The following is a 27,205-nucleotide window of genomic DNA, read 5'->3' as shown; positions in this document are numbered from 1 at the left end:
CAATAATGGTGGTCCTCCATCTCGTAGTATATACATGTATAGTTTCTGTGTTTCCTTTCCGTTATATTCAACTGGCACCCTTATTTTTCCTCTGGGGTAGACCTTTTGCCCCGTGTATGTCTTCAATACAATGGACGTGTCCTTTAAGGGTATGTGTAAGAATAGCCGCTCATAGTCTCGTCGATTCATGACAGTTAGGGCTGATCCTGTGTCCAATTCCATCTTCACTGGGGACCCTGCTATCATGAGGGTGACCCAAATGGTTCGGTGATCTTCTTTTGCGATCACGTTGTGTAACTTTAAACAACTTAGTCACCTGCTTCCGGAGTCCTTATCACTCTCCTGATCTTCTGAACTACTATCTGTCAGTTTCTTTACTTTCCTGTACTGTTCCTTAGTAGTTCTTGTCGTGTTGGTCTTCTTTCCCGACCTGCAGACTCTTGCTATATGTCCCATTTTCCCGCATTGCCTGCATATTTTGTCTTTAAACCAGCAGTCCTTCTGCTCATGGGTTGTTCTGCCGCAGCGATAGCACTTTTCGGCTCCATACGCCATTTCGTTAGCGCTGTATTCTTGTGGTTTCTGTTGTATTTCCGCAGCTCCCCATGCTGCTGCTTCGTAGGATACTGCCACGCTGAAAGCCTGTTCTAGCGTCAGGTCCTTTTTTGAAAGCAGTCGTTTCTGGGTTCCTTCACTCTGGAGCCCGCAGACAAACTTACCCCGTAAGGTGTCTGCCGGTCCTGCTCCGAACTGGCAGTGCTTCGATAACTTGCGTAGTTCTGTAAGATAGTCAGCATTGCTCTCATCTTTGTGCTGGTTTCTTTTATGGAACTTGAATCTTTCTGCTATCAGCAGTGGTGTAGGGCTTAGGTGTTCCTGCAAGATATGAACAATCTCCTCAAAACTTTTCTCCATTGGTTTAGCTGGGGTAATTAAATTCCGCAATAGGCCGTACGTACTCGCACCCATCAGATTTAATAATACCGACGCCCTCTTTCCATCAGCCACCTCATTTGCCTTGCAGTACACTTCAATTCTTTCCACATACGTGGTCCAGTCTTCTACCTCGTTGTCGAAAGCAGTGATACTGCCACTTTTTGGCATCTTGGGCGATTTAAAATGGCACCTCCCGCGCTTTTGCTTCTTCCCCAATGGAATAAAATGGCACCTCCCATGCTTTTGCTTCTTCCCCTTACTGCCACGCTGCTCCTAGCGTTCTATGGGGTAATGGCGGCGACCCGCAGCTTCGGCGCGTCTCGCTTTCCTTCCCCCCCCCCGTTTAGTTTCTCTCCGCTGTCCTGTTCTCGAGCACCGACCGCGCCCTGTGCGCTCCACCCTCTCTTGTTTTCTTTTCCCGGCGACGCTGCGCGGCCCGATTTGTAGAGCCGCTCGATCAAGCTTGAGCCCGCCGCAGTCCGGAAGGGTCAGCACGCTACCTGCTACCAGCACGATTCGCTGGAACCACAGTCTCTCCTGCAATTCTCCAAACACCGATGGATTCTTTGGGCGGTTGCCCTCGGTTGACGCCCGTTGCTCAGACTACGACCTTCCAGGACCTTCCTTTCAGGCGAGATCCCCGTGAGATGATGCCACACTGCAGGTGAGTTCGAACTTACTCGTCGCCACTGTAAAGTCCGCGCCTCAATAATACACGGACTTCGGGAGAACAGTTTAACAGGTATTTTACTGAACAAGAGGCAGCTTGAAACTGAAACTACAGAAGCCTGCTAGGGCCTTTTATATAGGGGTGGTCACTGCCGGTACTGCAGCCTAAGACCAGTTATTCCCATAAAGGTACATACACAACATGATTGACAAGGATGGTTTACACAAGTCTCCAGACAAGATTGAAGCTGTGATTAATGCACCAACACCTGAAAATGTGTCTCAGTTGAGATCATATCTTGGACTGGTGAACTACTATCACAAGTTCTTGCCCAACCTATCCACAGTGTTACATCCACTAAATGCACTGCTACAGACAGGGCCACAATGGAAGTGGAGTGACAGCTGTGAACAAGCTTTTCAAGAGAGTAAAAGACTCATTACTTCAGAAGAGGTGCTAGCTCACTTTGACCCATCCTTACCTATTCGACTGGCATGTGATGCTTCACCCCATGGCATTGGTGCCATGTTGTCACATAAGTTCCCAGACGGCTCAGAAAGACCAATAGCCTTTGCCTCAAGATCGTTGACTACAGCTGAATGCAATTATGCACAGATTGACCGAGAAGCCCTTAGCCTTGTGTGGGGAGTCAAGAAATTCAACCACTACTTGTATGGTCAACAGTTTACACTGTTAACTGACCACCAGCCTCTCGTTTCAATCTTCAACCCAAGGAAGGGCGTTCCAGTGATGACGGCACAACGGCTACAGCGATGGTCACTCTTCCTAGGGGCTCACCTGTATGGCATTGAATACAAGGGGACCAAGCAACATGGCAACGTCAATGGTTTGTCACGTTTACCACTGCCGACCTCAGAGAGAATTACAACAGTTGACTCAGCAGAGGTATTTCACACAACAATAGTTGAGCAGGTACCAGTGACAAACTCCCTCATTGAAAGAGAAACACGCAATGACCCTACATTGTCAAAAGTTTATGACATCACTGTGAAGGGATGGCCAGCGCATGGTGACTCATTGTTTCCAGCATTCTCAGCTAGGAGGGAGCAGTTATCAGTGTGTTGGGGAACACTGATGTGCGGCTCACGAGTTGTGATTCCTCCCAAGCTTCGTAACCGAGTGCTAGATGAACTGCATGAAGGCCACTTAGGTACGGTAAAGATGAAAATCCTTGCCCGTGGTTACGTGTGGTGGCCGGGAATTAACAAACAGATCGAGGACCTGACAAAGAGCTGCTCAGGGTGTAAAAAGGTCCAGAACGCACCACCACAAGCCCCTCTCCATTCATGGGAATGGCCCTCGTCACCATGGCAATGTGTGCATGTCGACTTTGCTGGACCGTTCATGGACTCCATGTTCTTGATTGCAGTCGATGCACATTCCAAATGGCCCGAGGTCATTAAAATGAAATTAACCACATCTGAAAAGACCATTGCAGTTCTGAGGACCATGTTCGCTAGAAATGGCCTACCAGAACAAATCTGCACAGACAATGGACGACAATTTGTCTCTGACAAATTCCAAGGGTTCATGAGGAAAAATGGAATCAAGCATTACACATCTGCCCCGTACCATCCAGCTACAAATGGCTTGGCAGAAAGATTCGTACAGACTTTCAAGAAGGCCATCAAAGCAATGTACAGCGAGAATCTACCACTGCAACACAAGATAGACAATTTCCTCTTTGCTTATCGGAACGCAGTACACACAGCCACTAATCAGACTCCAGCGATGATGTTTCTGAACAGGAACCTGAGATCTCGCATGGACCTTTTTAAACCGAACGTACGTCGTGATGTAGAGAACAAACAGTTCAAACATTTGAATGCTAAGCCAACAAGAAGCTTCAGTGTGGGACAGTCAGTTCTTGCTCGTGATTTCTGGACGGAAAAGTGGCAACCAGGGACAATATCCACAAGAGAGGGACCACTGATGTATACAGTGGATGTGGGAGAGAACGTTTTGAGATGTCATGTGGACCAAATTCTGGATGTTCAGGTGAAAAACACCCCTATACCTCGCCCAGACTCACCTGACATGGAAACAGACACTCCTGATTCATCAGCATCAGCACCAGCCTCATCCACAGCGGAGAGCTCTACCTGTGCTGATAGCTCATCTGATGCACCTCTACCTGTACAGTCTCATTCCCCAAAGCAAAAGAGTCTGGAGAGACATTACCCAGAGAGGCAGAGGAGGCCTCCACAGAGACTTGACTTGTAAAAGGGCTGTTGACAAAATAAAATGTTATGTTGGAATTTGAATTTTGTTACTTTTAAGAAAACAAAAAGGTTACTGTAAAGACAGGCTCTGTATGTTAATTATAGAAATTTTGCGTTAATATACTATTAAAATAAAGGGGGAGGAAGTGTAATGTATACAACATTGAAGGGACTACTTTGTTTTGCAGATGTACATCCTTAGTTGCGAGTGTATATAACAGACGTGTATCGATTTGTATAGTCAGTGCCGAAGTTCCAGTTCCCCAGTAAAGATCACTTGAAGTTACTCTCAGTCTCTGCTACTTTATTATTTTATGTAGTTGTGTATAGCGGTACAAACACAACACAAGGGCTATGGGGATAGTGCAGGAAAGTGGAGTTGAGGTAGAATGGCGGAGCAGGCTCGAGCGGCCAAATGGGCTACTCCTGCTCCTATTTCTTATGTTCTTATGTGAGCCCCGGCAGCATGGACCCCGTGGGCAACCTGGTAATCTCTGTAGGTGAGCTCAAAATAGTTGTTAATCCTCTGTTAACAAGGTCATAATGACCTGAATTACCTCCCCCGCTGCTGAGTGTCAGGTCTGCTCAGCGCTGACAGACCCGACATTTGGGAAAGGCGCATGGCAGCGGGTTGACAGCGGGGTCCTCACCCGCTTTAAAAAAAAACAATTTCTCACCTGATCCGCCACCAATCGCACCCGCTGACCCCCTGGAAAATTCCCCCCAACGTTTCACTTTGTTTCTCTCTCCACAGATGCTGCCTGACCTGCTGAGTATTTCCAGCACTTCAGATTTCCAGCAACTGCAGTATTTTGATTTTGTAAAGGTTCTGAAGAGTTTTGTTGTATAGAACACACTTTTATTGGAAACCTACATCTTATTGTTTGCTTAGGTGTCCAAAGAGCTTAAACCGACTGTAACAAAAGCATTTCAATACTTTGAGTCCAAGCTTGAATATGACCTTCATAACATAAGGTAAGAATCCAAAATCACAAGGTAAATACGGATGACGACGGCCATTTTGCTCACCTTATCTCATCATCTTAAAAACTTATAAACTCCCAATCACAGCCTTCAACCGTCTCTTACATGACCAAATTTTCAGAGGAAAGCTCTGCTCTCAGCATAGTGTCACATGATTGCAGCACAGATTGGAGAATCAGGCACGGAGGTTAGCACATTCAATTTACGCACTTCCGATTTTCCAGGCATTGAAACTAATGGCTGGAAAATCCTCTTCATTATTGCCATCCAAAAATGATATAAATCTCTAAGAACCTCTGCTGGTAAGGAACAGTGGTGAAAATCTCTCTATACTAATTTCTAATTGGCAATGTGAAACTAAAATCAATCTATTGTATTATTTTTTGATCAAACCCTTCAAATATTAAGTTTAAATATTCGAGCAATGTTCACCACCAAGTAATTATAAATATTATGTGGACTATTTGGGATCAAAGCCCCTCTCTATGATTACGTGTGACAAAAGGTTTTCCTGTGTGTGAATAGTGGAATTAAAAATTCTGCCCACAATTTATTTCCATAGGAGAAAAGAAGATTGCGGGGGGGGGGGGGAGGAGGGGGTGTAATCTATGAATCATAATGCTGAAGCATAGATAATGTAGGTGTAACCAAATATGTAATTTAGGGTCATATTTTCTTCTTTTCCCCAAAAAGGTGCTCAATGCCCCTTCGTCCCATTAACTAAGACCCGCTAAAAAAGTAGCAGACACGTGCTGTTTTCAAACATGCAATCTCATTGATCACAAATTTATTTGTGGGAGCGACAAAAAAAGCCATTCATCATGCAACTATAATAATAAATCCTGTAACATTTCTCAGTTAATGAGTCACTTAATTGGTACAAATTATGCAAAGGTTGGTAATCCAGCTAAAGAGTGTGCAGAATGTATCAGAAATGACTGAGCCGCAACTTTGAAAAGCACCTTTTTCCTGTGAGATCCCCAAATGCTGGTGAATTGTGTAATAGAGAAATGCCAGACCCTTTTAGTGCAGAAGAGGTGTAATCATGCTACAGAGGAGGCAAGTGTGGCAATATGTCCCTGACCACCAACACCATTGACCAGAAGCTGAATTTGACCAGAAGCTGAATTGGACCAGCCACATCAGCACCTTGGCTACAAGAATATGCCGAGGCTGGTTACTTTGCAACAAGTGGCTCACCTTCTGATCCCTCAAAGCCTATCCACCATTGGGAAGGTACTTCCTCCTTGAAAGTGGACCTGGTTTCCCTTTTATCATGCCGTGGAACTGCCTTTCTGTATATCAGCCGAGTTTTGTCGTGTCAGCACTCATGAGAGCATGTGGGGCATGTGCTACTCTGAATTGTTCCACAGGTTGGTAGGATATGGGTTTCAATATGTCAATTCCTAATCTCACAGACCAACGCCACACGCTGTCCAGCTGGACAGTGCTCACCATTAAATTTTCCAGTTCACGTATTACCTGGTACCTGAATAATTATGAAAGTTTGGAGATTGCAATATGAAAGCTTAAAACAAATTAAACATATAAATAATTCCTAAACCACAACACCCAAACTCTTTATAAACTATAACTTTGTTTACTCATTAGTTTGTTTCTATCTATATATTTTCAAATCAGCCAGATGGTGTGGGTGTTGCACTGTGTGATCTATTTGAATCATACCTTAAACTATGTTTTAAATAATTTTGTAAAGAAGCTGTCATTTATCTCTTGGCATAAATCAAAAGTAAATTTCACACATCTCTCCAGACTTGCCTACCAACCTACCAACTTGTGGGTAAACAGATATGTTAATTATAATCTGATATAGAAACATAGAAGATAGGAGCAGGAGTAGGCCATTCAGCCCCTCGAGCCTGCTCCGCCATTTAATGGCTGATCATTCAAATTCAGTACCCTGTCCCTGCTTTCTCTCCATATCCCTTGATCCCTTTAGCCTTGAGAAATATATCTAACTCCTTCTTGAATATATTTAATGAATTGGCCTCAACTGCCTTTTGTGGCAGAGAATTCCACAGGTTCACCACTCTCTGGGTGAAGAAATTCCTCCTCATCTCTGTCCTAAATGGCTTTCCCCTTATCTTTAGACTGTGACCCCTGGTTCTGGACTCCCCTGCCATCGGGAACATCCTTCCTGCATCTAGTCTGTCTAGTCCTGTTAGAATTTTATAAGTTTCAATGAGATCCCCTCTCATTCTTCTAAACTCCAGCGAATATGAGCCCAATCGACCCAATCTCTCTTCATATGTCATTCCTGCCATCCCAGCTATCAGTCTGGTGAATCGTCGCTGCACTCCCTCCATGGCAAGAACATTGTTCCTCAGATAAGGCGACCAAAACTGCACACAATACTCAAGGTGTGGTCTCACCAAGGCCCTGTACAACTGCAGCAAGGCATCCTTGCTCCTGTACTCGAATCCTCTCGCTATGAAGGCCAAAATACCATTTGCGTTCTTAAACGTCTGCTGCACCTGCATTCTTACCTACAGCGACTGGTGCACAAGGACACCCAGGTCTCATTGCACTTCCCCTTCTCCCAATCTATTGCCGTTCGGATAATAATCTGTCTTCCTGTTTTTGCCACCAAAGTGGATAACCTCGCATTTATCCACATTATACTGCATCTGCCATGCATCTGCCCAATCACCCAACCTGTCCAAATCATACTGGAGTTTCTCAGCATCCTCCTCACAGCACACACGCCTACCCAGCTTTGTGTCATCTGCAAACTTGGAGATATTACATCTAGTTCCCTCGTCTAGATCATTAATATATATTGTGAATAGCTGGGGTCCTCGAACCGATCCCTGCAGTACCCCACTAGTCACTGCCTGCCACTCGGAAAAAGACCCGTTTATTCCAACGCTTTGCTTCTTGTCTGCCAACCAGTTCTCTACCCAAGTCAGTACCTTACCCCCAATCGCATGTGCTTTAACTTTACACGCTAATCTCTTATGCGGGACATTATCGAAAGCCTTCTGAAAGTCCAAATACACCACATCCACTGGTTCTCCCTTATCTATTTTACCAGTTACATCCTCAAAAAATTCCAGTAGATTACTCAAGCACGATTTACATTTTGTAAATCCATGTTGACTTTGTCCGATCCTGTCACTGTTTTCCAAATGCTCTGCTATTACATCTTTTATAATGGACTCTAGCATTTTCCCCACTACCGATGTCAGGCTTACCGGTCTATAATTCCCTGTTTTCTCTCTACCACCTTTTTTGAATAGTGGGGTTACATTAGCTACCCTCCAATCCATGGGAACTGTTCCAGAGTCTATAGAATTTTGGAAGATGACCAGCAATGCATCTACTATTTCTAGGGCCACTTCCTTAAGTACCCTAGGATGTAGATTATCAGGCCCTGGGGATTTATCGGCCTTCAATCCCATCAATTTCCCTAACACCATTTCCCTACAAATACTGATTTCATTCAGTTCCTCCCTCTCATTAGACCCTATGTTCCCCGACATCTCTGGGAGGTTATTTATGTTCTCCTTTGTGAAGAAAGAACCAAAATATGTATTTAATTGGTCTGCCATTTCTTTGTTCCCCATTATAAATTCCCCTGATTCTGACTGCAAGGGACCTACACTTGACTTCACCAATCTTTTTCTCTTCACATATCTATAGAAGCTTTTACAGTCAGTTTTTATGTTCCTGCAAGCTTACTCTCATACTCTATTTTCCCCCTCTTAATTAATCCCTTGGTCCTCCTTTGCTGAATCCTCAACTGCTCCCAATCCTCAGGTCTGCTGCTTTTTCTGGCCAATTTATATGTCCTCTCCTTGGATCTTATGCTATCCCTAATTTCCCTTGTTAGCCACGGTTGAGTCACCTTTTTTGTTTTATTTTTATGCCAAACAGGGATGAGCAAATTCTGTAGTTCATCCATGCGATCTTTAAATGTTTGCCATTGCCTATCCACCGTCAACCCTTTAAGAAATGTTCCCCAATTCATTCTAGCCAACTCGCACCTCATACCATCGTAGTTTCCTCGATTAAAATTCAGGACCCTAGTCTCTGAGTCAAATACTTCACTCTCCATCTTAATGAAGAATTCTATCATATTATGATCGCTTCGCCCCAAGGGGTCTCACACAACAAGATTGCTAACTAATCCTTTCTCATTACATAATACCCAGTCTAAGATAGCCTGATCTCCAGTTCCTCGACATATTGGTCCAGGAAACCATCCCGTATACACTCCAGGAATTCCTCCTCCACAGTATTGTTACTAATTTGGTTAGCCCATTCTATATGTAGATTAAAGTCACCCATGATAACTGCTGTGCCCTTATTGCACGCGTCTCTAATTTCCCATTTAATGCCATCCCCACCCTCAGCATTACTGTTTGGGGGTCTGTACACAACTCCCACTAACGTTTTCTGCCCCTTGGTATTTCTCAGCTCTACCCATACAGATTCCACATCATCAGAGCTAATATCCTTCCTTACTATTGTGTTAATCTCCTCTTTAACTAGCAATGCTACCCCACCTCCTTTTCCTTTTTGCCTTTCTTTCCTGAATATTGAATATCCCTGGATGTTGAATTTCCAGCCTTGGTCACCCTGGAGCCATGTCTCCGTAATCCCAATTATATCATATCTGTTCACATCTATTTGCACAGCTAATTCATCCACCTTATTACGAATGCTCCTCGCATTAAGACACAAAGCCTTCAGGCTTGTTTTTTTAACACTCTTAGACCTTTTAGAATTATTATTTACTGTTGCCATGTTTGATTTAAACCCTTGAGTTCTCTGACTTCCACTTTTGCTTTTCTCCTTCCTGTCTTTTGCTTCTATCCTTGCTTCTCTTTCCTCTGTCTCCCTGCACAGGTTCCCAACCCCCTGCCATTTTAGTTTAAACCCCCCCCCCCCCCCAAACAGCACTAGGAAACACTCCCCCTAGGACATCGGTCCGAGTCCTGCCCAGGTGCAAACCGTACAGTTTGTATTGGTCCCACCTCCCTGAGAACGAGTTCCAATGTCCCAGGAATTTGATTCCCTCCTCCTTGCACCATTCTTCTAGCCACGTATTCATCTGAAATATCCTTCTATTTCTACTCTGACTAGCACGTGGCACTGGTAGCAATCCTGAGATTACTACCTTTGAGGTCCTGTTTTTTAATTTACCTCCTAACTCCCTATATTCAGCTTTTAGGACCTCATCCCAGTTTATACCTATATCGTTCGTACCTATATGCACCACAATAACTGGCTGTTCACCCTCCCCCTCCAGAATGCCCTGCAGCCGCTCCGAGACATCCTTGACCCTTGCACCAGGGAGGCAACATACCATCCTGGAGTCTCGTTTGCGGCCGCAGAAATGCCTATCTATTCCCCTTACAATAGAATCCCCTATCACTATAGCTCTCCCGCTCTTTTTCCTCCTGTCCTGTGCAGCAGAACCACCCACGGTGCCAGGGAGTTGGCTGCTGCTGCCTTCCCCCGATAAGCCACCTCCCCCAACAATATCCAAAGCGGTATATCTGTTTGAGAGGGGGATGGCCACAGGGGACCCCTGCACTACCTGCCTGCGCCTACTACTCTGCCTGGTGGTCACCCATTCCCTTCCTGCCTGTGCAGCCATTAGCTGCGGTGTGACCAACTGATTAAGCGTGATATCCACGACGTCCTCAGCATCGCGAATGCTCCAGTATGTATCCATTCGCATCTCCAGTGCCGCAATGTTGTCTGTCAGTAGCTGCAGCTGGATACACTTCCCGCACACATGGTCATCAGGGACATAGGAAGTGTCCCTGATTTCCCACATGGCACAGGAGGAGCACGCCATGGGGCCAAGCGGTCCTGCCATGACTTACCCTTTAATTAATTCAAATTAATTTAAATCAAATCAATACCACTAATTACACTACAATTAAATGATATACTCAAGGGCCCTTGGTTACTCGCACTCCCCGATACACAACAGGGACCGTAGAAACTATAACCACAAAAATTAAGACCTTCTAAATTTTATAAACTATTAATCTTAACTGTCAAACTATGGAGTAGTATAAATACTCACCTGGCCGTACTCACCCAATCAGCTGCTTCCTCTTGGCCACGTCACTTTTGAATCGTGACTTGGCTCCGGAATGCCGCCGCCGGTCTGTGAGATTGGTAAGCCTTGTACCGCCGCTCTCTCCGCTCCCGACATTGGCCTCAATCAGCTCCCTCCCCTTATGCCTACGTCACTTTTGACTTCTGACGTCACTCTTTGAAAATTCTGCCGGTGCTGAGTTGGTATCCCCGCCGCCGCCTCGCCGCTCCTCCCAGGTCCGCACTGCCACCGCCGCTGCTGCTGCTGATAATTAATAATCTGATAATTGTGTTCTGTAATGCACTCCTTTCGTTAAGTAAAATATGCTAACTATCAAATTCTCTTTCATTTTAGATGGAAGTCCTTCAAAGGAAAGATTAAAACTCGGGGCAAGGATCCAAAGCCAAAAATATGGCAGCTGGTGACCACATCTCTGAAAAATGAATTGAAAGTAACTGAAATTGAGGAAAATAAAGAATTAAAGTCTGACTTCAGCAATATGATCAAAATGGTATGCTAGAATTTTGTATTTTGAGCTGAAATTTCCACCTGATAGGAAAACTCTTACTATCATCAGCTGGGCGCGTAGTAACTGGGAAAAGCAACATCCAGCGATTTTATCTGATCCCATTCATTTTCATTTTCTGACTGGGCTTAATCCTTTAACTAGACATCTTTCCTCATTTACTAGTGAATGCATGCTTAATTAAGATTTCTGAGCGAGAGTTTAATTAAGTTTGCATCCTACTTGCTAATGAGGGCCTGTGGTATTATTGAAGCATTTCCAAATCTTTGGGCAGAAAACTCACCCAGCATTACTTCCACCCATTCACATTGCACATTAAAGGTAAGCTGTGTGTGGAAGGGAGTTCTTAATGTGACCGAGAGATTTGCTTGGGTGTTTGGGGAGGGTTTTTATTTTCTGTTTTAATCAGAACATGTATGGTGATAGGAAAACAGCCAAATGAGTGTTTTGAAAATCACCTGAAAGCTGACTGTAGATAAATTATTTGTAAAAGTTCAACAGAACAGGAAAATCTTCAAAGAAGAGGGTCTGTATGAATAGGCTGTTAGAATACAAACTTTCACTGTAGCTCAGGGAGCGACAAATTCCAGTGGTCATGTTTTCAGCCGCCTAGGCCCTACATTCTGGAATTCCCTCTCTAAACACCTCCACTTTCCCTCTACTTTCGCTCCTCCTTTAAGACCTTCCTTATAACCTACCACTTTGACCAAGCTTTTAATCATCCCTCCTTCTTTGGCTCAGTGTTGATTTTTGTCCAATTGTGCCTCTGTAAATTGCGAAGATGCAATTTTCAATGTTAAAGGAGCTATACAAATGCCAGCTGTTGATATTAGTTGATTCTTCCATAATTTGACTGATAGCATAAAATGCCAGAAGTTATGGTGGAATTTGTGGAGTGACGGTGGGAATGTGCCAAAAGGGCCAAGAATTTTTGGTTCGAATGATAGCTGGAGTAGGAAGTAGAAAAATTTATACTGGTGCATCCGTTGAGGTTGGAAATAGCCTCAATGTTGGAGCAAAGTAGGAGGAGTTTTATTCTGTAGCTCGCCTGTGTTACAGTTGCCCTTTACTGCATGATGTTGACAATGGGGAAAGTATTCCATTCCACAATACTAACATCTCATACCTGGATGAGCCCAAAATAAAATAGAAAACAAAATATGAAATATTAAGATACTTAGGGCTCAATTTTGCCAGGCCCGAGGAGGCGGGAATGGAGGCGTGTGGGGTGTTAAAATTGCAAAAAGTGGCGGGCAAAAAGTGGCGGGCGGGCCCGACCCCGCCTCCATCCCGCCTCCAAGCAATTTTCCCAAATGCATGGTTTCTGATCCCGTCTCCGTCCCACCTCCAAGAGGCGGGATAGGCCCTTAAGGCCCTTAACAACCACTGAATTGCCTCTATAATCCCATTTTGAGAGGCCTTTCTGATTTTAACCCTTTTCCCACGTGATGCATGCCTCCTCTGAAACACGACGGTGAAACCTGGCGGTAGCACAATTGGATTGCTGACTATCAGCTGCAGCTCCACCATTAAATAGGAGGTTTGATCAGCCATCATTTGCAGGTGGCAGGACTTTGTTGTCTCAGGTCTGGGGGAACTTTTAGCAGGCATAACTATAGCTGTGGAAGTTTGGAGCCTGACACCCATCTCCAGTGTGACCTCCTGGGAAACCCCTCTCGCCACCTTGACTGAGCGCTTCCTCAACTGAGACATCTACCAGAAGCATGGGAACCATTTATTTCCTTTCCTGCTGGACATCAGATTCGGACGAAGACCAGCCGCGGCAGCAGCAGGAGCCTGAACAACAGCAGCACCAACAGCAGGAGCAACAACAGGAGCGCCAAGCTGCTGCTCACCCACCTGAAACTGCACAGGCCAGAAGGCACCAGCGCATGGAAGTAGCTATCGTAGTAGCGCATGGAAGCCCGTCGGCGCAGGAGATACTCCCCAAACAGGGTCTACAGACAGAGGATCAGCTACCTCAACATGACAGAGCAGCAGTGCCAAAGGCAGCTCTGACTTTCGCGAGAGGTAGTGGGTGACATCTGCACAATGCTGCAACAAGACCTGGAGCCCAGAGGAGCAGGTGGACACCCCTTACCAGTGGCCATCAAAGTCACCACCGCACTGAACTTTTTTGCCTCAGGCTCATTCCAGGGATCAGCAGCAGACATCAGCGGCATCTCCCAGGCGGCCGCACACACTTGCATCACGCAGGTAACCGATGCCCTTTTTGCCATCGCGCACAATCACATCCATTTCTCCAAGGATCAGCTAGTGTCACGGCGCGTGCGGTTGGATTAGCTAATCTGGCAGGTTTTCCAAGGGTGCAGGTCGTCGTTGACTGCACACATGTGGCCCTTAAGGCACCCCATCCCATTCCAGGTATTTTTGTCAACCGCAAGGACTTCCACTTCCTCAACGTACAGCTGGTGTGTGACCACAAGAAGGAAATTTTGCATGTTTGTGCCAAGTACCCTGGCAGTTGCCATGACTCCTTCATACTGCGCCAGTCTAGTGTGCCTCCGCTCTTCAGTCCGCCAGACCAACTTAACGGATGGCTACTTGGAGACAAGGGCTATCCCCTGAAGACGTGGCTAATGACGCCGTTGAGGAGCCCATCCAATGAAGCTGAGGAGAGCTACAACTACAGTTACATTTCCACCAGGTCCATAATCGAGCAAACCATAGGCTTGCTGAAGATGCGCTTCAGATGCCTGGATAGATCAGGTGGAGCCCTGCAGTACTCAGCAGCCAGGGTCTCCAGAATCGTCGTGGTTTGCTGCGCACTTCACGACATGGCACAGCATCGTGGCTTGCAGATTCCTGAGGACCAAGTGGCCCCTCACATATCCTCCTCAGATGAGAAGGAGCAGGAGGAGGAGACCGAAAACAAACATCGTGCAGAGGCCCATCAACCAGCGGCAGCAGTATGCGAGAATATTGCTGCCTGGGATGCAAGGAACACACTCATCTTGGCCAGATTTGCTTAGCCTAGCCAATCAAGCACTTTTGCCTCGCAGCTTCTTACCAGAGCATCGACAATGGCCAAGAACCAGCAGATTCCTAGCACTCTGACCACCATACTGACAATTACAAGTAATCCTAAGCCCTCAATGTGGAAGTCCCATTAGCGAAATGACACACGCCACAACTGCAACAGTTGCCGTCAGAATTTTTAAATATCACATTTCACCCAAGTGACTACCCTTGTGACTATTTGTGCAGTATCTTTCTCTTACGCATGCTCCTACGTGGTGGTTCCTGCTTGGCATCAGCAGATGTGGAGGCCCCTTGCTCACTTTCTTGCTGCTCGTGTTTTGACACCTTTGGCAGGCGTCCTCTGGGGTTGCGAACTTTTGAGGGCTCGGCAACAGTCTGCTGCTCCTGCGGCTGTGCAAGGGTTGAGACGCCGATCTCAGTTGGGTGGGGACTCTGGTGGGGCTCTGACCGAGGACTTGGCAGTGGCATGGAAGTGTGAGCGCTTGGAGAGGAGCCCCCACTTCCTTGTTCTCTGCCACCAACATCCCTCTCATGGGTCAGGTCCACCTCAGCACTTGCAAGTGGCTTCAGAGCACCTTGCTGCACATCAGCGGGCCATGAGGACCTGTATCTGCACTGGCAGTCCTACTCAGAAGGACTTCCATGAAGGTCTGGTTTCTCTGTTCAATAGCTGACCATCGCTCCTCCAGAGATGTCAGTCTATTCTGAAACTCACCATGTTTTCTACACTCTAGCGACTTAGCTCCTCCATGGCTGTAGCCATCCTCTCGTCTACTGTAGCCATCCTTTCCACGGAGGTTGCCATCCTTTCCGTAGTGCTGTGTGCATTCGCCAATGACTCCACAAAGGCTCTGCTCATGTTCGCGATGGACTCCTCCATTCGCTCCACACTCACAGCGACCCTGGAGACAAAACCTGCCAGAGACTCCTGCTCCTGTTCCTGGAGTTCCAGCACCGCTGTTCTCCTGGATGGACCCAGAGGCAGAGGGTCGACATGCACCTGAGCCGAGCTGGGAGAGTCCTGTGCCCTCCGACTAGGACTCTCCACTGCTGTTCCTGTCTCCACAATCTGCTGATGCTCACTTGTGAGCTGTGATACATCAGGTGACATCACTAGTCTATCTCGCGATGGTCCCATTAAGGTGTGAGTGTCTGCGCTGGTGCTGGGTTGGCTGAATTCTGCTGACGCTGCGCCCTCAGAGGTTGCAGCTTCCTCTGAGAAGTCTGGAGGCTCAGGCTGTTCCTCCTGGATAGTGGGGACGGATGCTTGCGATGGTCCTGTGGGGGAGTAAAGGAAAGAGTCAGAGATGTGAGGCTAAGGTTACATGCACATTGCATATTGCAGATGATCATAAGTCCATCTGTTAGAGCTTCAGAATCATTATCAGCGACTCATGCAATGTCAATGAGAGAGATGAAAAACTATTCTGTCACCAGCTTTCTCTGATGCACCCGTCTGTCCGCCCCCCACTTGTGCATCATCCTCGAGTCCCACGATCTCCAGGACCGTCTCCTCCCAAGGGGTGAGGTGGGCTACTGAGGGTGGCCCTCCTCCTGTCCTCGCTCTTTCCCTCTTATTGTGAGCTCTCTTTTCCTGCAATGAGGGAGACAAGTGGAGTTTGAGTGAGAATGAAGGAGTGAGTGTAGAGAATCCAAAGCATAGATGCTTAGAAGGAGACAAAGTTGGAGTGAGGTGGCAAGACCAAGGGCCCTCCCTGTGTTTTGTAAGTTGTTTTCATAGCATCACAGTGATAGGGAGTGTGAGGGCTGCAGAGTCGAAGAGTTAGGTGATTGTGACCATAGAGAGAGAGGGAATGGGTAAGGGTGCAGGGATGTCAGTGTCAAATGGGATAGAGTCATAGAGTTATACAGCACGGATAGAGGCCCTTCGGCCCATCGTGTCCGCGCCGGCCATCAAGCCCTGTCTAATCTAATCCCATATTCCAGCATTTGGTCCATAGCCTTGTATGCTATGGCATTTCAAGTGCTCATCCAAATGCTTCTTAAATGTTGTGAGGGTTCCTGCCTCCACAACCCTTTCAGGCAGTGAGTTCCAGACTCCAACCACCCTCTGGGTGAAAAAGTTCTTTCTCAAATCCCCTCTAAACCTCCCGCCCTTTACCTTGAATCTATGCCCCCTAGTTATTGACCCTTCTACTAAGGGAAAAAGCTCCTCAGTATCCATCCTATCTATGCCCCTCATAATTTTGAACACCTCAATCATGTCCCCCCTCAGCCTCCTCTGCTCCAAGGAAAACAAACCCAATCTGCCCAGTCTCTCTTCATAGCTGAAGCGCTCCAGCCCTGGTAACATCCTGGTGAACCTCCTCTGCACCCTCTCCAAAGCGTTCACATCCTTCCTGTAGTGTGGCGACCAGAACTGCACACAGTATTCCAGCTGTGGCCTAACCAGTGTTTTATACAGCTCCATCATAACCTCCTTGCTCTTATATTCTATGCCTCGGCTAATGAAGGCAAGTATCCCATATGCCTTTTTTACCACCTTATCCACCTGTTCCGCCGCCTTCAGGGATCTGTGTACTTGCACACCCAGATCCCTCTGACCCTCCGTCTTGCCTAGGGTCTTACCATTCATTGTGTATTCCCTTGCCTTGTCAGTCCCCCCAAAGTGCATCACCTCGCACTTTTCCGGGTTAAATTCCATTTGCCACTGTTCCGCCCATCTGACCAACCCATCTATATCATCCTGCAGACTGAGGCTACCCTCCTCACTATTTACCACCCTACCAATTTTTGTATCATCCACGAACTTACTGATCATACCTTTTACATTCATATCCAAGTCATTAATGTAGACCACAAACAGCAAGGGACCCAGCACCGATCCCTGTGGTACCCCACAGGCCACAGGCTTCCAGTCACAAAAACAACCTTCGACCATCACCCTCTGCCTTCTGCCACTAAGCCAGTTTTGTATCCAATGTGCCAAGGCACCCTGGATTCCATGGGCTCTTACCTTCTTGACCAGTCTCCTGTGCAGGACTTTATCGAAGGCCTTACTGAAATCCATGTATACCACATCCACTGCGTTACCCTCATCCACACACCTAGTCACCCCCTCAAAAAATTCAATCAAATTAGTCAGACATGATCTTCCCTTGACAAAGCCATGTTGACTATCCCTGATTAATCCTTGCCTCTCCAAGTGGAGACAAATTTTGTCCCTCAGAATTTTTTCCAAAAATTTTCCTACCACTGATGTTAGGCTCACTGGCCTGTAGTTCCCCGGTTTTTCCCTACTTCCCTTCTTGAATAATGGTACTACATTAGCGGTTCTCCAGTCCTCTGGCACATCCCCTGTGGCCAGAGAGGTCCTGAATATATGTGTTAGAGCCCCCGCAATCTCTTCCTTTGCCTCACACAGCAGCCTGGGATACATTTCGTCCGGGCCTGGGGATTTATCCATTTTTAGGCCAGCTAAAACCGCCAATACCTCCTCCCTCTCGATGTTAATATGTTCGAGCATATCACAGTCCCCCCGCCCTATTTCTATGTCTACATCGTCCTTCTCCATAGTGAAAACAGATGCAAAAAATTCATTTAGAACCCCTCCTACATCTTCCGGCTCCACACACAGATTGCCACTTTTGTCCCTAATGGGCCCTATTTTTTCCCTAGTTATCCTCTTACCCTTAATATACTTATAAAACATCTTAGGATTTTCCTTTATTTTGCTCGCCAGTGTTATTTCATGGTCCCTCCTTGATCTCCTAATTTCTTGTTTAAGTATCCCCCTGCACTTTTTATACTCCTCTAGGGCTTCCTCCGTCTTTAGCCTTTTGTATCTGCCAAAAGCCCTCCTTTTTTTCCTAATCCATTCTCGTATATCCCCTGACATCCAAGGTTCCCTGTGGTTTTTGGAACCACCCTTGACCTTTACGGGAACATGTTGCCATTGTATGATCTCAATCTCCCTTCTGAAAGCCTCCCATTGCTCCGATGCGGAATTTCCTACAAGTAGCTGATCCCAGTCCATTTTGGCCAGATCCTGCCTTATCCTATTAAAATCGGCCTTCCCCCAATTTAGAACCTTTATTTCCGGCCCATCCCTGTCCTTTTCCATGACCACCTTAAATCTCACCATATTATGGTCACTGTCACCAAAGTGCTCACCTACTAGCACTTTTTCCACTTGGCCGGCCACATTCCCTAGAATTAGGTCCAGTACCGCCCCCTCTCTTGTAGGACTTTCTACATGCTGGCTCAAAAAGCTCTCCTGGATGCACTTTAAGAATTCTACACCCTCTGAGCCTTTCACACTCTGACTATCCCAGTTAATATTGGGGAAGTTGAAATCCCCCATTATTATTACCCTATTATTTGCACATTTCTCTGAGATTTGCCTACATATCTGTTCCTCTATCTCCCCCTGACTGTTTGGAGGCCTATAGTACACTCCCAGCAAAGTGCTTGCCCCCTTTTTGTTTTTAAGCTCCACCCATATGGCCTCATTAGAGGAACCTGCTAATATATCATCCCTCCTTACTGCAGTAATTGACTCCTTAATTAATATTGCGACACCCCCTCCTCTTATACCTCCCCCTCTGTCTCGCCTGAAGATTCTGTACCCTGGAATATTGAGCTGCCAGTCTTGCCCCTCCCTCAACCATGTCTCCGTGATAGCAACAATATCATACTCCCATGTGTTTATCAACACCTTCAGTTCATCCACCTTATTTGCAAGACTCCTTGCATTAAAATAGGTGCCATCCAACCTTGCCCTTATATATTTGCCCTGTCTACCAAGCTGACTTGTTTTTTTCTCTATAATTGGCAGCACATCACCCCCTATTTCAGCTCCCCTCTGTATCCCATCCCCCTGCCAAGTTAGTTTAAACCCCCCCCAACAGTGCTAGCAAACCTCCCCGCAAGGATATTTGTCCCGCTCTGGTTCAGGTGCAACCCGTCCGACTTGTACAAGTCCCACCTTTCCCAGAAGCAGGCCCAGTGATCCAGGAAAGTAAAACCCTCCCCCCTACACCAACTCTTTAGCCACGCATTCATCTGCTCTATCCTCCTATTCCGATACTCACTAGCACGTGGCACTGGGAGTAATCCAGAGATTACAACCTTTGAGGTCCTGCTCTTTAATCTGTTACCTAGCTCCCTAAATTCTTGATGCAGGACCTCATCCCCCTTCCTACTTATGTCGTTGGTCCCAATGTGGACCACGACCTCTGCCTGCTCACCCTCCCCCTTAAGAATGCCCTGTAGCCGCTCAGTGACATCCATGACCCTGGCCCCAGGGAGGCAACAAACCATCCTGGAGTCACGTTTGCGGCCACAGAAACGCCTATCTGTTCCCCTTACGATAGAATCCCCTACCACTATTGCTCTCCCACTCTTTTTCCTCCCTTTCTGAGCAGCAGAAGCATCCCTGGTGCCAGGAAGCTGGCTGCTGCTGCCTTCCCCTGGTGAGTCATCCCCCTCAACAGTATCCAACTTGGTATACCTGTTTGAAAGGGGGATGTCCGCAGGGGTTCCCTGCACTTCCTGCCTGCCTCTGTTGCTCCGCCTGATGGTCACCCAATTTCTTTCTGCCTGTGCAGCCCTACTCTGCGGTGTGAACAACTCGCTAAATGTGCTATCCATGACCCTCTCAGCATCGCGCATGCTCCAAAACTCATCCACCCGCAGCTCGAGCGCCGCAATGCGGTCTACAAGTAGCTGCAGCTGGATGCATTTCCCGCACACATGGTCGTCAGGGACACTGGCAGCGTCCCTGACTTCCCACATGGAGCAAGAGGAGCAGAACACGGGTCTGAGCTCTCCTGCCATGACTTACTCCTTTAATTAATTTTAAAATTTATTCAACACCCCAGTTACAGGTATACTCTGGGGCGCTTTATTTACCAACTGTCCCCACTACAACACAGAGACCCTAGAAATTTAACACCACAGAATTCAAGCTTGTATTGAAAAGAGAGAAATACTCACCAACCAATCACTTACCTGCTTCCTGCTGACGTCACACTTGGATTACTTTTTACCTCTCTCCCGGAACCTGGATTGGTATGCCTCTGGTTGCTCCCTCTTATACTCCGCCGCCTCGGGCTGCTCCCGCGCAGGTCCGCTGCTTCTCCGGTCTCGAGGCTGTGGGCCTCGGTGCCTCTGGTTGCTCCCTCTTATACTCCGCCGCCTCGGGCTGCTCCCGCGCAGGTCCGCTGCTTCTCCGGTCTCGGGGCTGTGGGCCTCGGTGCCTCTGGTTGCTCCCTCTTATACTCCGCCGCCTCGGGCTGCTCCCGCGCAGGTCCGTTGCTTCTCCGGTCTCGGGGCTGTGGGCCTCAGTGCCTCTGGTTGCTCCCTCTTATACTCCACCGCTTCGGGCTGCTCCCGCGCAGGTCCGCTGCTTCTCCGGTCTTGGGGCTGTGGGCCTCGGTGCCTCTGGTTGCTCCCTCTTATACTCCGCCGCCTCGGGCTGCTCCCGCGCAGGTCCGCTGCTTCTCCCGTCTCGGGGCTGTGGGCCTCGGTGCCTCTGGTTGCTCCCTCTTATACTCCGCCGCCTCGGGCTGCTCCCGCGCAGGTCCGCTGCTTCTCCGGTCTCGGGGCTGTGGGCCTCGGTGCCTCTGGTTGCTCCCTCTTATACTCCGCCGCCTCGGGCTGCTCCCGCGCAGGTCCGCTGCTTCTCCGGTCTCGGGGCTGTGGGCCTCGGTGCCTCTGGTTGCTCCCTCTTATACTCCGCCGCCTCGGGCTGCTCCCGCGCAGGTCCGCTGCTTCTCCGGTCTCGGGGATGTGGAGGAAGAGGTTGCTAAAGCTGAGTGCTAGTGAGGAGAGGCAGTGGGGATCAGATTGAGGGTGATGGGAAAGTCATACTTACTTTTCCAGTGCGCTGAAGGTCATGAAACCTCTTCCTGCACTGAAGCCAGGTTCTGCGGATCAGTGACAACGAGTTGACCTCCTGGGCCACCTGGATCCACACAGCCTTCGTCTGCTGGGGAGGCTTCTTCCTCCCTGAAGAAGGGAAGAGCACCTCCTTATTAGCTCTTGCTCCCTCCACCAAAGCTTGCAGGGAAACGTCATCAAATCTGGGAGCAGACTTAGGTCTCCCGCTGCTCATTTTGCCTCCAGGTCCCTCTCACAGCAAAGGCCAAAAGGTTGGCAGTCTGCAGAAGAAGCAAGGCTTCTTGCAGACCTTAAATGCAGCAGCAATGATGACGTTATCGGAGGCGAGTTTCAGACTGAAAAAACTAATTGGGCCATGGGTTCTTATGCTGGAACTCAGTTGCCCAATTAGATGAAAATCGCATCATTCTCCCACATCGATTTGGAATCGGGTGGATAACACGAAAAGCGGATGACATGACCCCAGCCCGCCCCATGACAAAACCGAGCCCTTAGAATGGGCCCACCCTATGTCGCAGTGTATAAGTTCACTGAGTACTGAAGCACTGTGCAATGCAAATCATTAGGTTCCAGGTTTGAGTCTTAGTTTGTGCTGAAGGCAAATCTCAGCCAAGGTGTGAGTGAGGTACCACAATTGTCCTTGTTATTTACAGGTGAGGGAAGAAAAAAATCGATCACTAATCAACATCCCCTGTTGGATGTGCATATGTGGATTTCAGGCAAAGATAGGATCAGGAAGGGCTCTGATGGCCCTGTTATAAATCTCATCATTCATCAAGAAACTACTTGTGAAATAACGCTGGACGGCCAACTGGTGGCACCGTCCAAGGAGTATAAATACTCGGGCGTCGGCCAAGCTTTCCATGGACATTTTGTAAGACAAGGAACTAGTGAAGTACAACTCGACCTCCATGTTCTGAAACAAGTTGATTAAAGCCTTGCTTTATGCTCAAACCAAGTGCGTAGTGAGTTTTATTACGTCAGGCCCTATAACGAAACATCCCCAAAATCCACAACAGGATATGCAGCCTGGTGTAAGTGATAGGATGTTCCCACCCAGAACCTGTCCCGCTGACCCTGCCAAGGAGAGATCTATTGATTTAAATATTGCCAACAGGAACCCACCTGCCCCAAAGGCTGCATACTGCAGCAGAAGACTTTTGCCCCCTCCCCAGAAAGTGGAAGTAACTGCCTGCCAGGCCACAATTCAGAACCTGGATTCCAGGTCTACCTCACTTGTGCCATCTGCTCCGCCACTGAGTGGCCACGGACAATGGGAACACCCTTGCCGGATGTCCCAGATCCCTCACTCTCCTATGCCACTGGAATTTAGAACGTTAAGGGATGATTTGATCAAAGTTTTCACGATATTAAGGAGAACAGACAGGGTAGATAGAGATAGCTATTTCCGCCGGTGAGGAGTCTAGGACTAGGGGGCATAGTCTAAAATTAGAGCTGGACATTTCAGGAGTGTAATTAGGAAACACTTCTACACACAAATGGTGGTAGAAGTTTGGAACTCTCTACCACAAATGGCAGTTGATGCTAGATCAATTGTTAATTTTAAATCTGAGCGCGATGGATTTCTGTTAACCAAAGGTATTAAGGGATATGGGGCAAAGGTGGGTAGGTGGAGTTAGATCACAGATCAGCAATGATCTCATTGAATGGTAGAACAGGCTCAAGGGGCTAAATGGCCTACTCCTGTTCCTATGTTCCTATGAATCAGCTGGCAGGTTGGTCTGAAGTTGTGGCCTCCTGTTGCTTCCCCTTGAGCTGCTCTGGGTTGCTACTCATGGTGATATCACAGATTGCCAGTGCAGAGTGGAAGCCTGATCTCACAGGCCTTCCAGCAGATAAGGAAGTTTACCATTTTTATATAAAAGAAATCATATTTTGATGAGTGCTTTTTAAGTTTAGGTTAACAACATTTTTCAGACTTTTTGTCAGTGATGTTACATTTTTCAAAGAGAATATAACTTTTTAACACACAATGTAGACGTACCATTGTTTTCTTTTTAATAACACAGAAGAGTAGCGATAGTAATTGTGATTCTGTGAACAGTTCTCTGTGACTGTGTGGCAAGGAATCACTTTTATTATAGTAGTAGGCAGGTTTTTGAATGCAATGGTTGATTGCTGAAACATCATAACCCAATGTACAGTCTCAAAAATAGTGCTAAGGCAGTGGAATTTTTGTTTAAGTTTGGAGGATTTTTTGCTGTCACTGTGAGCAAGATTTCACAGAATTACATATAATGTACAGCACAGGAACAGGCCATTCGGCCCAACTGGTCCATGCAGGTTTTTATGCTCCACATGAGCCTCCTCCCACCCTACTACATCGAACCCTATCAACATATCCTTCTAGTATGGAGATTTCTGACAATATAGATGTTAAGTGTTAAGCTTTCCTGCTGGTTGGGACTCACAATATGCATACACCCCTGGGGTCATATTTGACAAAGTGAAAAAAATATATTGAGTTATTGTTACATGGGGCTAGAAATTGGCCTCCTTTGCGCCTCCCATTAGCGCCTCCAGATAACGGGGCGCTAATGGCTTACCGACCGGGCGCGGCGAAATTACCGATGCCCACGAACTTGCATGGCGGGTTAGCATTGACATCATCCGCTGCGCAGCGCCCCGTTATCGCCCCGGATCTTAAATTCGTTTCCGCTCCCTGCAACATTGCCGTGCATCAATAACGGCAGCTGCAGGAGGCATTGTCACCGTGGATGGCCGCTTGGGGAGCACTAATTAAAGGCAGTGGTGGTCAGGTAGGCCAAAATGTTGTTATCACCCCAGTGTGCTGTTTTTTAATTTTTTTCATCCCACGATTGATCAGCCCTGCACTCTGAGTCCTTGGGGCTGCTCTTCGCGGATCGCAGGTGCCGTCGCCGACCATTCCCAGCCTTACCTTGAAATGACCTCAGCATTGGCCCTTCCCTTTAAGGGAGGGAAGGAGCCTGTGAATACGGCAGTGCTGCACAGGACATTGTGCAGCGCTCTGCCGCTACTGCCCCTCTTGCTCCATTTAGCGCTCCAAGGAAAGTGGTAGCGCTTGATTTAGTGTTCCACTTCCCTCCTGGAGCGCTAAACCGGAGGTTTGTGTCGGATTCAATTTTGTAGCGCCCGCCGATACTATTGCGCTCCCGCAAAAGTTATTGCCCCAAACAGGGCGCTACGCAATTTCTAGCCCTTGGTAGTTAAACATAAACCACTTTCTGCATCTGTAATACACCTTCTCAAGAGTGACTAGAGGTGGGTAATAAATGTCGGCTTTGTCAGCGATGCTCACATCCCAAGAATGAATTAAAAAAATTCCTACATTCTGAAATTCATAGGGACACTGGGAACGCTAAAACTAGCGAGTAATTTTGCAAAGCTCCACTATATGGAATCTCAGTTGGGCTGTTGGACAGAGATATTGTCTAGAGATCATGGGACCGATTTTCATTATTGGCACAGCAATTGTGTCACCTGCCCGATGTGGAGCCAGATTTGGAAGGCAATTTGCCGATTGAGGGAGAGGCAAAATCTTGTAGCTTCTCCTTCATGGGACCTCAGGTTTCCTGCATTAATGAGGTGCCACCTGAAGCAGGTTAGAAAGTGGAATTCTCAATGTCACAGGAGCAGATCATCTGCTCATCCTCTTGAAATTTATGAAGCATGGGCAATGTTTTACGGTGAGGAATAAGTGTGTTATGTAAAACATATAAACAAATAATAGGAAAACTTATACTCATGTTAACTGTCGATCTTTTTAACTTGTGGATAATAATGGTTATTTGGAGAGCAGTAAGATTTTTTAAATATTTCTGTTTCCTACATTTTTTATATAAACAGGCAATTATGATTAGATTTTTACCCATTTTACAGAGTGAATACACACTGAAGACATACACAGTTTAGCTCATTCAATAAGGAAACATTACTAATTCATCTATAAATTGTGAGATTTGTACACTGGCAGGGAGCTTCGTCCACTGTCAGCACAAATGATGAAAAATTGTAGGTATCACATGCACAAATTTTCAATTTGCTCTGCCAGTTGGCGAGGCTCCCTGCAACACCAATAGTTAACACCCCCGATGTCCAGATTATGTTATAAATGATGACTGACAGTGGATGTATTTATTTTCAGGTTGACGCTGCACTGAAGGGTACAAGAACCACATCTTGAGTCACATTCAGGATGAGGGCGATGGTGGCAAGGCTGCATTTATTACCCATCGCAAATTTCCTTGAGAAAGTAGTGATGTGCCTTTTCTTTCAGCACTGCACTGAATTCTCAGCCTAGATAATGTGCTGCACTCAGAGTGGGACTTAAACCCATAACCTTAGATATAATCACATGGTATAGAAAAGATTTAAATTGTGATTATTTCCTCCAAGTTTGGAATTTCTAACATTAGCTAGCTAGAAGTACTTTATATCGATAGTACTTTTTCTTTGCACTGCTTTTGCTTCAGGATTTTTTAATTTTTATACGGCAAGAGAGACTGAAAGTTTGTAGATTAGAGGGACTTGGTTGATAGGAGACTGGAAATTGCTCATTCCCTATTGAACAATGGAATATTAATCACTTTTCTGGACTGGGATCAGAGAACTCAAATTTACAGAATTTATAAGAGCACTTATAGCTACAAGTTTTCAGATCCACAGCAGTGGCAAGGCTTGCTTTACTTACTGTGGGCGTGATCTTTGTATTTGGTTTCTTTTGGTCCTGATAATCAAAGATTTAAAAATGTTACTAAGTGTGGATGTGCACTTTTCATATACAATGGATCAGCGACACATTGTGAAATGTCTTTTTAATACTCATTTTGATTTGTTAAGTAGTTTAGATGTTAGAAGAAAGGCAGTTAGGAAGATTGCAATACCAAGGATTTAATGTTAACAGGATGTACTCATCCTAGGTTTGCAATTCAGGGGAACAGAAGTTCTGTTACAAGATTTTTCACTGAAGTGAGTAAAGGAAATAACTAAGCTTCTGGTGATTTATACAGTTCTACTAAAACATTATGACGTTATATAGAATGCTTTCCGTTTCATAGTTGAGATCAGGAAAAGACATCTGTTTACATTAAGGGTGATCACTATATGTCTGGCTTATTTTCTTTCTGTTAACAATTAAAAAAATGAATCTACCTTAAGCATGGATGTCTGTCTTTCACTTAGAAATTCAAACAGTGCGTGTCATTCTGAAGACCTTTTTTATATTTGTACATGGGATGTGGGTGGCACTGGCAAGACTGCGTTCATTGCCCATCCCTAGACAGTGATGGTAGGCCTTTTCCTTGAACTGCTGCAGTCCTTGTGGTGATGGCGCTCTCACAATGGTTTATACAGTATAGGGAATCCCAGGATTTTGACCCCGTGATTCTGAAGCAACAGCATTAAATGTCCAAGTGTGACTTGGAGCAGATAGTTTAATTGGCCATTGATCTCATTACAATTTGTGAGACCTTGCTGTGTAAGAACATAGAACATAAGGACATAAGACATAGGAGCAGGAGTAGGCCATTCAGCCCCTCTAGCCTACTCCGCCATTCAATAAGATCATGGCTGATCTGATCTTGGCCTCAACTCCACTTCCCCGCCCGCTCCCCATAACCCTCGACTCCCTTATCGTTCAAAAATCTGTCTCTCGCCACCTTAAATATATTCAATGACCTGGCCTCCACAGATCTCTGGGATAGAGAATTCCAAAGATTCACGACCCTCTGAGAGAAGAAATTCCTCTTCATTTCCGATTTAACAGGGTTTCCCCTTATTCTGAAATTATGCCTCTTAGTTCTAGATTCCCCCACGAGTGGAAACATCCTCTCTGCATCTACCCTGTCAAGCTCATTCAGAATCTTATATGTTTCAATAAGATCCCCTCTCATTCTTCT

General features: G+C 46.6%; 1 protein-coding gene across 1 annotated transcript in view; it reads left to right on the top strand.

The window, feature by feature from the left end:
- LOC147081748 (uncharacterized) overlaps positions 1 to 26,464 on the top strand; it is a 121,024-nt gene extending 94,560 nt beyond the window's left edge. The window contains exons 7-9 of the mRNA XM_085980725.1: positions 4,742 to 4,824; positions 11,267 to 11,423; positions 25,453 to 26,464. Of these exons, the coding sequence (XP_085836851.1) occupies positions 4,742 to 4,824; positions 11,267 to 11,423; positions 25,453 to 25,491 (279 nt within the window). The 3' untranslated portion in view covers positions 25,492 to 26,464. The remainder of the gene's footprint in view (positions 1 to 4,741; positions 4,825 to 11,266; positions 11,424 to 25,452) is intronic.
- The last annotated feature ends 741 nt before the right edge of the window (positions 26,465 to 27,205 follow it).

Source organism: Somniosus microcephalus, unplaced genomic scaffold, assembly GCF_052327205.1.
Source record: "Somniosus microcephalus isolate GS21.2 unplaced genomic scaffold, FLI_Smic_1.0 scaffold443, whole genome shotgun sequence".
Classification (NCBI taxonomy): Eukaryota; Metazoa; Chordata; class Chondrichthyes; order Squaliformes; family Somniosidae; genus Somniosus; species Somniosus microcephalus.
Note: the sequence above shows the minus strand (reverse complement) of the source record. Positions and strands in the feature narration are given on the sequence as shown.